The 12,407-nt window shown below is 43.5% G+C and overlaps 1 protein-coding gene across 1 annotated transcript; it reads right to left on the reverse strand.

Moving 5' to 3' along the window:
- Positions 1-8,870: 8,870 nt before the first annotated feature.
- Positions 8,871-9,529, reverse strand: LOC115961030. The gene is made up of 2 exons (XM_031080083.1): positions 9,167-9,529; positions 8,871-9,080 (listed from the first exon to the last, which is right to left on the reverse strand). Exons 1-2 carry the CDS (start codon positions 9,416-9,418, stop codon positions 8,871-8,873), a joined length of 462 nt encoding a protein of 153 aa, XP_030935943.1. The 5' UTR covers positions 9,419-9,529.
- Between the last annotated feature and the right edge of the window lie 2,878 nt (positions 9,530-12,407).

Genomic DNA, 12,407 nt, shown 5'->3' on the forward strand with positions numbered 1-12,407 from the left:
AACCCGACACTGTTATGGTCCGCCACGAATCGTGTCCTTACAATTGGCGCCGTCTGTGGGGAAGGCTTGTGTGTTGGTATAGGAGGTGGGTCGATAGAGTTTCTTTGTTATTTCTAACCGTTGGTTATAGAGTTCTAGTATAAAGTTCTGCTAGGGGCTACGTTTCTTGACTAGGGGCTTGGCTGAGGAGCTAACTCCCTTAAAGCCAAGGTCCCCCGTAAAGAGCAAACTAGGCACTTGGTAGCGTTAATCGTATGGATAAACTCTAGGGGCTTGGCTGAGGAGCTAACTCCCCTAAAGCCAAGATAAGAGAAAACTACGTTTTGGACAGAACCAAGGCATTGCATAGTCCTCGGACTCAAGCCTATGGGGAAACCAACTACCTGGATGTGGAAAACTAGGTTTTGGACAGAACCAAGGCATTGCATAGTCCTTGGACTCAAGCCTATGGGGAAACCAACTACCTGGATGTGGAAAACTAGGTTTTGGACAGAACCAAGGCATTGCATGGTCCACGGACTCAAGCCTATGGGGAAACCAACTACCTGGATGTGGAAAACTAGGTTTTGGACAGAACCAAGGCATTGCATAGTCCTCGGACTAAAGCCTATTGGGAAACCAACTACCTGGATGAGGAAAACTAGGTTTTGGACAGAACCAAGGCATTGCATAGTCCTCGGACTCAAGCCTATGGGGAAACCAACTACCTGGATGAGGAAAACTAGGTTTTGGACAGAACCAAGGCATTGCATGGTCCACGGACTCAAGCCTTGGGGAAACCAACTACCTGGATGAGGAAACTAGGTTTTGGACAGAACCAAGGCATTGCATAGTCCTCGGACTCAAGCCTATGGGGAAACCAACTACCTGGATGAGGAAAACTAGGTTTTGGACAGAACCAAGGCATTGCATGTCCACGGACTCAAGCCTATGGGGAAACCAACTACTTGGATGAGGAAAACTAGGTTTTGGACAGAACCAAGGCATTGCATAGTCCTCGGACTCAAGCCTATGGGAAACCAACTACCTGGGATGAGGAAAACTAGGTTTTGGACAGAACCAAGGCATTGCATAGTCCTCGGACTCAAGCCTATGAGGAAACCAACTACCTGGATGTGGAAAACTAGGTTTGGACAGAACCAAGGCATTGCATGGTCCTCGGACTCAAGCCTATGGGGAAACCAACTACCTGGATGTGGAAAACTAGGTTTTGGACAGAACCAAGGCATTGCATGGTCCTCGGACTCAAGCCTATGGGGAAACCAACTACCTGGATGTGGAAAACTAGGTTTTGGACAGAACCAAGGCATTGCATAGTCCTCGGACTCAAGCCTATGGGGAAACCAACTACCTGGATGTGGAAAACTAGGTTTTGGACAGAACCAAGGCATTGCATAGTCCTCGGACTCAAGCCTATGGGAAAACCAACTACCTGGATGTGGAAAACTAGGTTTTGGACAGAACCAAGGCATTGCATAGTCCTCGGACTCAAGCCTATGGGAAACCAACTACCTGGATGTGGAAAACTAGGTTTTGGACAGAACCAAGGCATTGCATAGTCCTCAAACTCAAGCCTATGGGGAAACCAACTACCTGGATGTGGAAAACTAGGTTTTGGACAGAACCAAGGCATTGCATAGTCCTCAGACTCAAGCCTATGGGGAAACCAACTACCTGGATGTGGAAAACTAGGTTTTGGACAGAACCAAGGCATTGCATAGTCCTCGGACTCAAGCCTATGGGGAAACCAACTACTTGGATGAGAAAATTGGGCACTAAACAAGACCTAGCTACCATACGCGACGTCGAAAATGGTTCCTATATCTCCGTTAAACGATGGTTAAAAATGATTCTAAAGCCTCTACGGGTGCAAATAAACTAAGGTGTGGGAAACATGATGATAAATGTATTGCATACATAGATATTCTTACGTGTTAAAAATGAATCAGCACAGAATTTGTGAACAAAATGCGTATCAACGAGGGTAGCTAACGATGTAACCAGAAGGAAAAAAGAAAAGTAAGATTTCATATATACATGCTCGAACGTTTGCACATCATCACTAAATTAGGAAGTTTTCGAAATAAAAGGAAACAAGTTAATCGTTAAAATAGACACGAATACAAAAGCCTAGCCTAGACTTTTACTTTTCTGCTTTTTTGTCGGTCACATCTTGGGAGATAGGAACAGGATCAACTTCGATGCCCGGAATGACGGTCCCTTCTGGGGAAGGCTGAACAGGGCCAGCGTTGGTACTCTGAGGGACCACAGCAATGGGAATGGCCTGTGGCGGCTGTGCAAGTGTGGTTGGCTCCTCTATACTAGACACCTGAACGCCAACCACGGGCTCAGTATCCTCTTTAGGTGCCTCAGGACCCGTATGCTGAGATATCATTATCGCACCCTGAAGTTCTTCTTCTTTGGGCGCCTTGCTAGAGGAACCGCTGGCCTGTAAGTCATCCGATGGGGTGATCTCTTCCTCGGGTTGATCACACGTAGCCGTGGAGTTGGTAGAAGTGGCCTCAAGGATGGCCGCCGGGTAGAATATGCTCTCCACCTTCCACAAATCAGATGAAGCATCCACCCCAGCTTGCTTCAATGCTTCTTCCCAAACCTGGGAGCAATAAAACCTACACACTCCAGGAATCTGCGCCTTAAGGATGGCTTGGGTCTCGGCGACTCCCATGTTGTAACCGTCATCTTCGGCTGTATTCTTGGCAGCCTCTGCCTCATTCCTGGCAAACTCGGCCTCCTGCTTTGCCCTTTGGGCTTCATCTCGGGCATATTCTGCCACTCCCTTTTCATGCACAGCCGCGGCCAGCTGCTTGTTTAAATCCTCGATCAGGTCTTTGGCTATTCGTAACTGGTCCTCGGCTTCAAGTGCACGCTTTGTTTAGTCCTTGGCCTGTTTTTGGGCACTAGCAAGGCCCGCCAAGACGTTATCCCTCTCGCGGGTAGTTATTGTTAAGTCATCCTTGACTTTGGCAAGTTCCTTTTCAGAAGCTTCGAGAGTCTTTGAGGCCGTTATGCACTTCTTGCGTTCGTTCTCGGCTGCCTTACTCCTGTCATGCACTTCTTCCTCCATCCTATAGGTTGCCTGGAGAGCCTGTCAAGAAAGATGAGCATGTAGTGAGTGACAAACCGGTGACAAGAGTTAATAAAGTGTTAGGTTTCAAGAAATCTTACCATGCCCAAGTATCTCTTAGTACTGAGAAAAACCTCCTGCATCCTCATTCTCCTCAGCTCATCCATGTCATTAGGGAGTAACATGGTTCTCCCTAGTGCATCCGCCACGTAGCCACCCTCGCCGTCTCCAAGGTCCCTCAGAGAGGCCGTCTCCAGTAATGGACCCCCGTGAAGTATTGGGGCAGGAAGCCAGGCGCTCGGTAGGGACTGGGAATCAATTCCTTTTCCCTTGCCTAGAGAAGTTTGAACTTCGGTTCCTTTACCCTTACCTTGGGGTCCGATCTTCAGTTGTTTTGTGCGCGGAGTCTCATCCTTCTCCTTAGAAGGTTGGGATTTTCCCTCGTCCACAATGTCCTTACCCTTGGGGCTCCTCTTTCTCTTGGAATCAGCACCTTCAGGTCGAGGAGGCCGAACTGGTTGGGAGGAAGTGGGAGGTTCGGGGCGGGTGGATTGTGGCTGGGACTTGGTGGAGGATGACCTGGTTTGGATTGTAAGGGGCCGAGGTGGTAAAGGAGGAGCATTGGGTTGTGGTGTCTCCTGGGTATCCTTCCCTGGTTGGTCCTCGAGGAGTTGGAGAAGGGGGGTCAAAGGTATTCGCTTGACTCCCATCTCGGCTTGAGAAGAGGCGCCTATTAACAACAATTCCGCCTCGGACAAGGCTGGGTCACCTATGTCACCAGGAGGGTCCTCGGATTGGTAGACTAAGTCAAATACCCCGAACCCTTCCTCCGGTTGATCTGGCTCACCTTCGTCCTCTGCTGCTTGATGAGACGAGGAGGGGCCTACCTGGGGAACGTTCTCGGGGACAGCTGGCTCCTGAGAGATTAGAAATCCCTTCTCAACTACGGTAATTTTGGGAAGCCAAGGACGGCGGGCACTGATCACGTGTTTTGCATCCCCAAATGACTTTTGAACAGGAGGGTACCCTAGTATTTTGTGAGCTGCTCAGACTTGGCCATCACTGTCATTCACAAAAAACGCCGCTTGTAAAACGGTCTCCAAATCCGCCCGATTGACTAAGTGAAAATGCCGTGTGTAGGCGTGTTCATCTGCAAAAAAAAAAAACAAAAGCAAACACATATGCATGGTTAGTTATCGAACAACATTAGATTAGAATGGCGTAAAGGGTTATCCCCCTTCCATTCCCGGTACCCCACCTGGTTCTCCTTCTACTACGGGGCATAGATTGCCATCGTGTCATTCCCCAGAGACGATAAGGAAGTCCTTGTTCAGTCCCTTATTGGAGTCAGGGAGGCACTGGATCAACCGAACCCTGTCGTCCCTCGACCTCATGTAGTAGGTTTTCCCTTTCAATTTTTGGAGGTTATAGCACCAGTTCACGTCATGATGGGTCAGTCTTAACTCCATCTTCTCATTTAAAGCGTCCACGCCCCCCAGAATCCTAAAAATGTTGCCGACACATTGGGTGGGGGCTAAACGGAAATGTCTGAGATAACCCCTCGTCACTGGCCCCATAGGGATTCTCATGCCTCCCTCAACAAAGGCGAGGACGGGAATTACCACCGCGCCTGTTCCCCTCTTATAGTACCATTCCCCCATCTTACAGTGCTTCAGGCTTACGTTGGGGGGAATCCTATAATCAACGATGAACTTATTCATCGCCTCTTCAGTATCGACCAACTTCCTCAATCTCAATTTAGTCGTCTTTGTCATTTACTAAAACAAACCTAAACCCGCGACGGGAAAGAAAGGGAACCAAAGAGAAATAAACTCAGAAAAGAAAAAGCACGAGTTAATGGAGGTAGGAAACTTACATAAAAGAAGAATTACGCTTCGGATAGGCTTTATGTGCTTGAGAGAGACTTGAATTAGGGCGGAAGTTCAGATGAACCCAGGATACACGCACTAAAACTCTTAAGTGCAAAACTGAAGAGACGGATCCATCTCCAAAAAATCTTTTATACTTTCTAGGGTAACTGTACGCCCTTTTCCCGCCCAAAGAGGCCAGGAGATCACCACCGTTCGATTTCCATCACACCGTTAAACGTGGGAAGCACAGAGTCGCCCGTATTTAATGAGGCCACGTTTCGCCTTCCAGGGGCACTAAGAACGTGCCTTGGGCAGGTGAAAAACCTCGGGAATCGATAGATGACAAGGATTGATAGGCATTGGCAGATCTCTGATGTCATCAAAACCCTCCTATCCGTCAAAGGAGACGGATAGCAGGATTTTGAGGGGCTATTGTGGGTCCGAGAGGTCTGCAATCCGGCCCAAACTCTATCTGGGCCCAGGGCCCGTGTCGAGGAGGTATCTTGCCGAGGACGAATGATCAATGGTCGGGTAGCAAGAGGAACGGCTGAGAACTTACCCTGTCCTCGGCATTCCAGAGCTTCAATAGGAAGACCAACATCATGGTGGAGGCAATCCCCAAACAGCCCCCTCAAGGGGATGTGAACGGAATGGGGCCCATAGGGAAGCAGGGTGTGAAATTGGACCAAGGAAAATGCGTCCCCTCTTCAGTAAATGCACCTGCCAATACCCAGAACTGATTAATGAGAAAAGACGTTTGGACGGTGTAAACTTCGATCCATGCAACTAATAGAAAGTTAGACGGGACGGTTGATGGGATGGATACAGAAATAAGCTCCTGCCTGACCTACAAGTGGAGGGTCAGGATCAACCAAGACGGACTATATAATAAAAAGGAAGGTGCACCAACCAGGGGCTGGGAAAAATGGCCAAAATCCAGAGCCTCCCAGCCCACCTCCAGGAGAAAGACTCCAGGGGTGAAGGAAACATAACTATATACGAACACCCCGAAAAACCCACCGCCTGGTGACTAAGGCCTAGCCTTTCAAACCCACGCTCTACAAATGATATTGTTTGGGCCCTTTTTACGTGCGAACCCGACACTGTTACGGTCCGCCACGAATCATGTCCTTACAATAATAATAAAAGAAGAAGAAAGAATGCACATCTGCATTGTCATGGGGTTTAGGCATTCACATATTGAAATAAGTTTCACTCCAAAAATGATATATAGGGTTATATATATTGGTAGAGTTCCATTTGAAATATAATTCATTTAAATCTTATTGAAATTAAAGATATCTAATCAATGTGTTTGTTTTTATCCCATAAAAATTGGAATTAAAAAAAAAAGTTCATATGAATAGAATGAAAAAAAAAATAGTTGATTCAACATAATGTAACATATAAAAAATTAAAAATTATAAAAAATAAAATAAAAAATAAAAAATAAAATAAAAAGAAGAAGAGAGAAAGAGAATGTGGTTGGTAGCTATAAGGAATTTTGATATATATATATATTAAATGTCATCAACGTAGAAATTATCAAAGGCGAAAAGCACATTTTGGTCTCTACATTTTCAGCCGATTCCCGTTTTAGTCCCTAAGTTTTTTTTTTTACCGCTTTTAGTCCCTCTCCAGAAAAACAGTTCCATTTTGGTCCCTACCGTTACATCATAAACGGATATTGCTGACGTGACAAACGACATTGATAATCAATAATAAAATAATGGTCTACAGTAACCTGACACTTCACTATTAGTTACTCCCGCCCTTAGTAGTCACATGCCACTCACGTGACGGTCCCTAACCCAAGCAAAACCCCAAATCACCCAAATAGAAATCTCTAACCCCCAAATTTCCTCAGCTCCTCGCTCATCAGTCACCACACGGATTGAAGTCCCTCACCAGTCACAAACTCAAAAACACCTTCAAATCAATTGCTCCTCGCTCACCACACAGCCGAAAACCATCTTGAAATCAACTGCTTTCCATGGATTCAAGCTCGATGTCATCGAGTGGAAGCTTGAGGAAAAGGGGCCCAACCCGATGCTTCTGCTCGGAGAAACCCGTTGTGGTCGTTTCGTGGACACCTGACAACCCTGGAAGAAGGTTCTATGGTTGTCCAAATTACTAGGTAAGATAGTATCTCTCTTTGTAATGTTTTTAAATTTCTGGGTTTTTAACTTTGGAAGAACTTCAGGTTCCCTTTAGCCTTTCTGTTTTCCTTCTTCATTTTCATTTCAATCTTGCAATCCCCTTTAGTCTAAGTCTAACCCCTCTCTCTTTCATTTACAGACCTTTTATTTTCTCTTAGTTTTCATTATTGTCTCGCTAAGACCATCATTTTAATCTTAAACCAACACAGCGTCATAATATTTGACAACCAAATTAATTTTGCTAATTCGTAGAGAAAACCCAAGTTGGTTTTCTTGTCTTGGGAACCCAGAATTTCTTTTCTTAAATAAATAAAAAATTTAAGGAAAAAAAAAAAAAAAAAAAAAACTCAGCTTGTTGCTGACAATATAAATTGTGCTAATACAAGAACATTGTGCTAATACTATTTTAGTTTCTGGTAAAGTAGTATTTGCTAATACTATTTGTTATTGTTTTTCATGATTTTGGTTGTTCATTTAACATCATTTATCTGGCTCTTGGGTGTCAGGTTGGACGCAAGTGTAAATTTTTTCAGTGGCTTGATGATGAAATCTGCAAGCGTGGCAAGGTGCTGATTCCGGAACAGAGGCAACGGATTTTGACCCTTGAAGCTGCCATTGTAGGCTACAGGAAGAGAGAGAAGAGGCTGCTCATTTGCCTGGGGCTGTCTCTGGTGATAAGTGGGATGCTACTTTGTTTGATGCTTCTTCTGGTTGGCTAAATAGGTGGGGGGAAAATGGGCCATTAGGTGGGTAGGTATTAGTGGAAAAAGACCTGAATTTTGTTGTATGTATTAGTGTTCCATGACCTGAATTTTGGTATATGTATTAGTGGAAAAAGGCCATAATTTGTGTTGGAATGTGTTGGTATGTAGTAGTGGGAAAATGCCTGATTTTTTGGTGTAATTCTCTTTGCAATCCAAGACTTTAGCAATGGAATATGATCTTTTTAATTAATCTATGATTTGTGTACCAATTTATTACATTGTTGTTAAATGTTTGTGCCAAAGCAGTTTGTGATATTAACTATGCATCAACTGTCAATTTTGATATTAACTGTGCAATTTGAGAAAGCATCCTGTTTTAGATAGCAATTTGACACAACAATTTGACACTGCAATTTTGAATGGAAACAGCAATTTGACAGCAATTTAGAGAGTAACTGGCTGCAAAATAAAAGAGGCAGCTCTTTATGTATTAAAGGAGTTGGCTGCAAAATATTTAGCATCACTCAAAATGAAGGAGCTGATTGTAACATATTTAGCATACCAGCAGCCTGCATAATTTACCAAACCTGCATAATTTCTGCATAACTTACCAAACCTGCATAATATGCATTTATTCATACATCATTACATCATTACACATTAATTCATACATCATACATCATTACACATTAAACTGGCTACTGCCCAGCACATTTCACCAAACTGCCCAGCAAAGCTAAAAACCAGCAAATTTGAGTTTAAGCCTTTTAAAAACCAAAACTAAAAACCAGCAAATCTGAATAATGGAAGCTGAATCATCATAAAAATGGGAGAATAATTACAAAATATTTAACACCAAATAACACCAATGATAGTTTTTGGTGTACCACAATAATTACAAAATATGAGATAAAGTCTACCAAGTACATTCATACAAAAAAGGACTTGGTCAGCCCATAAACATATGCCAATTGTTCTAGCAGTTACATAAACATATGAAGAGTGCTTCAACATATAGCACAACAAAAAAAAAAGGTCCTGCTTCAGTTTGCTATCTTTTAGCAGATCTCATTGCTGTCATATATCTTGCTGCATTCCTAGTTACATTTAAGGTCTCAGTAGTGACTGCACTTCTCTTCCTTTGTCTTTTTGGTCTTGGATTGGACTGGTTATCAGTGGGGGGTGGAGGTGCACTTGTGGTCACATCATCATTAAAGCTTGGTTGTGCCCTATGTACTGTTGGCTGAGCATCCTTGGCTGCCTGCAAGCACAAGCACAATAACAATTAATAGTTTGCCAACTGAAAAACAAAACAATGAGGATATTTAAGTCAAGGTGTATATTTACCCTCCTAGTGGTCCTACTGGCTTGGGATGCACTCCCAGGCAAGGAGGAGTTCCCTCCTACTTCTCCCTTGCAGCTCCTCTTGTTGTGTCCTAATTTCCCACATAACTTGCATTGTTTTGAGATGCCTAGGCCTCTATTTTTTCTGTGACTTCTAGGTTCATCAGGCTCCAGTGCCCTCTTCTTCTTAGGCCTGCCAGAAGGTCTCCTCTTGATAGGGGGTTGCACAGGTGGCAGTCCACTAAGTCCCCACATATTCTGGCCATTGATGGGTTCTATAATGGGTTCATAGCAATCAATGTAGGTAGTCCTTTTGTAGCAAGCATTGACATACTTTTCAGCATCTTCTCTGTTGAAAAATATACAAGAAATGGCATGGTAACATGGTATGCCAACTATGTCCCACTTCCTACAGCTGCATTTTTTCTCTTCCAAGTCCACAATGAAACTCTCCGGCCCATTCTTCACTTCAAACTTCATACGACTAGCCCAACATGCTATCCACTTGCTGCATGCCAACTTCTCCTTGTACAGCATCTTCCTTATCTTAGGACACAACTCAGATTCCACCTTCATAATCATTTCTCTGTTTGCTTGAAATCTAGTCATCAGATATAGCCTAATACACTCAAGCTGCAAGCACATAGAGAGAAAGGGAGAATTAATCATTCATGAATTACATAGGTCTATGGATCATAATGCACATGAAAGGGAGAATTATGTATACCATGGTGATTATAGGTTTGCTCCTGAACTTAACTATCGTGCTGTTGAAGCTTTCACACATGTTGTTCAAGACTGTGTCACTCTGGCCATCACTTTTGAACATGTGCCTAGCCCAGATAATTGTTGAGTGAGATTGCAGCCATTTGAATGCATCTTCATCCACCTCCTTTAGCTCATTCATTGCCCTCTCAAATGCTTGCCGATAGGTAGCCTTGGCTGCTTTCCAAAAAATGTCTCTAATAAGGACACCAGGATGATTTTTCCTCAAATTTTGGTATAAATGTTTGCAGCAGATCCTGTACTCGTACTGTGGCCAATTGTCAACAAAGGTGTTCACCAACCCCTATAAAGCACAATCATTTAATTCAGCAAGTAATGAAGCTACCATCAACTACAATTAATTCAACAAGCAATAAAGCTACCATCATACCTTTTGCTGGTTAGATATGAACACCCATTTGTTCTCATCTCCTATGTCAACAAGCAATAAATTAAGAAACCAGGTCCAAGTCTCCTTTGTTTCAGCCTCGACTACTGTATATGTGAATGAGAAGTATTCATCATTGGGATCTCTGCCAATAGCACACATCAACTGACCACCTGTCTTGGTTTTCAGATGGCATGCATCTAGACCAATGATTGGCCTGCACCCTGCCAAGAAGCCCTTCTTGCAACCTTCAAGGCAGATGTAGATTCTTTCAAAATATGGCAGCCCGGTTGCCAATCCATGCTCAGCTGCCAAATCACCATCATCATAAGTATGCACCTTCATCAATATTATGCTCCCAGGACTGCACCTTCTTAACTTATCACAGTACTCCCATAGTTGGTTGAACTGTGCAGTGTGGGTCTCATCAATAGCATCTTGAGCTTTCTCTCTAGTCCTACTTGTCTTGCCTGCACTTATGTTAACCACGTACTTCTCATGCATAGCATCCTGAATATCCTTAAGTTTTATACCAGGCTGTCTCCTAACCCTCTTCACTAACTTCTTCCCAATGTATGATGCTGTACACCTTGGATTTCTATAGCTTCTGCTGCATGTGTGTTCCATGTCTAGTGTCTTCAATCTAAAACTCTTCTCCCTTGGCACCTTTGCAAGGTAGGCAACAAACTTGCACCCTGGCTAGCATCGGGCTCTCACTCTCACCAAGTCATTTTTCACAAATTTTATACCCCACCCACCATTGACTGCATAATCAGTTATAGCATTTTTAAATTGTTTAGCTGAGATGAACAACATATCATTTTCAAACCTAAGGTTCTCAGCTTTGGCTACTGGCCTAAAGATTGGGTATTTACTGCTCCTAATAGAATTGTCAACCTCAACAACAGGGATGTCATCATCACTTGAATCATCACCACCCTCACTGCTTGATGATGATTCGTCAAGGCTAAGCAACTCTTCACTCTCATAGTCAGAATTCATGACACCACCACCCATTTGTCCTGGTTCAACCTCAACATCTTCAGCTTGATTGTCCCAACTATCAGGACTATCTTCACCAATATTCATTGGTTGCATTTCTGGCTCTTCTTCTAAGTCACTCCTCTCACCCTCACTACCCTCACTGCCCTCACTACCCTCACTACTCTCCTCAACTTGGTCATCAACAACTGGTGCTTTGCCAGCCCTCCTAGCACAAACTTGCTCATCATCTACCTCATGTGGCTCACCATGGTTAACATTAAGAAATTCAGCATTATCATGGCCTCTAAATTGTGAAAAATCAGGTCTGTACTCTTCATTATCATACTCATAATAGTGATCATTTTGAAGCACACTGTCACTAGCAAAAACCTCTAAGGCCTTAGCATCTACACCTACACCTTCTACTTCACTACCAGGTACTCCAGCAGCTAAGGGATCAAAATCCTCCACTGGTAACTCAACTGGTTCATGCACTGGATGCTCCAAAAAGACATGAATCTCCCCATATCCCTTCACCAAGTCAGTCATGAACATAGTAGTATCATCATCAACCACTTGATGAAAATTTGACCACTCTGGGTTCACACCAGGCATTTTATACCATAACTTATCTACTTCAGAGTAGCCAAAATCCCTACATATACTCTCAATCTCTACTTTTGACCACCTATCTGGGTCACAATTATCCACTATATCAACTATCCCTCCCACATACACTTGAGGGTTCCACATGAAATGCCCACCATGGTGGACATGCAGAGCAAAAAGCTCATCCATCTTGCATGCAAGTCACGGGAAGAAAACAGAATGAAAATGAAAACAGATATTAATAATACTTTGTTAGGCTAATAAACAAATAAAAAAGCATATAATACCGACAAAGGGATCACATGGACCCAGCCACTTCTTGAAAAGCAAGACACAATACAGACAATCAATGCAAATACCAACACAAAGATTCCATGGTTTATCAAAGGTCAATATAGTGGTCCCTAATAAACAATAGTGACACATAATACAAACAAATAATGCAATTGCCAACAAAAATACAGTCAGTATTGTGGTCCCTGATAAACAAAAGTAAAA

Source organism: Quercus lobata, chromosome 2, assembly GCF_001633185.2.
Source record: "Quercus lobata isolate SW786 chromosome 2, ValleyOak3.0 Primary Assembly, whole genome shotgun sequence".
NCBI classification, from domain to species: Eukaryota; Viridiplantae; Streptophyta; class Magnoliopsida; order Fagales; family Fagaceae; genus Quercus; species Quercus lobata.

What these genes read in the sequence shown, in the direction of transcription:
- LOC115961030 (XM_031080083.1), bottom strand. Translation starts at nt 9,418, where the DNA reads ATGTGGGGACTTAGTGGACTGCCACCTGTGCAACCCCCTATCAAGAGG. An exon ending in CCAGTAGGACCACTAGGAGG is followed by an intron (nt 9,081 to 9,166) that starts GTAAATATACAC and finishes TTGTGCTTGCAG; the next exon opens with GCAGCCAAGGATGCTCAGCC.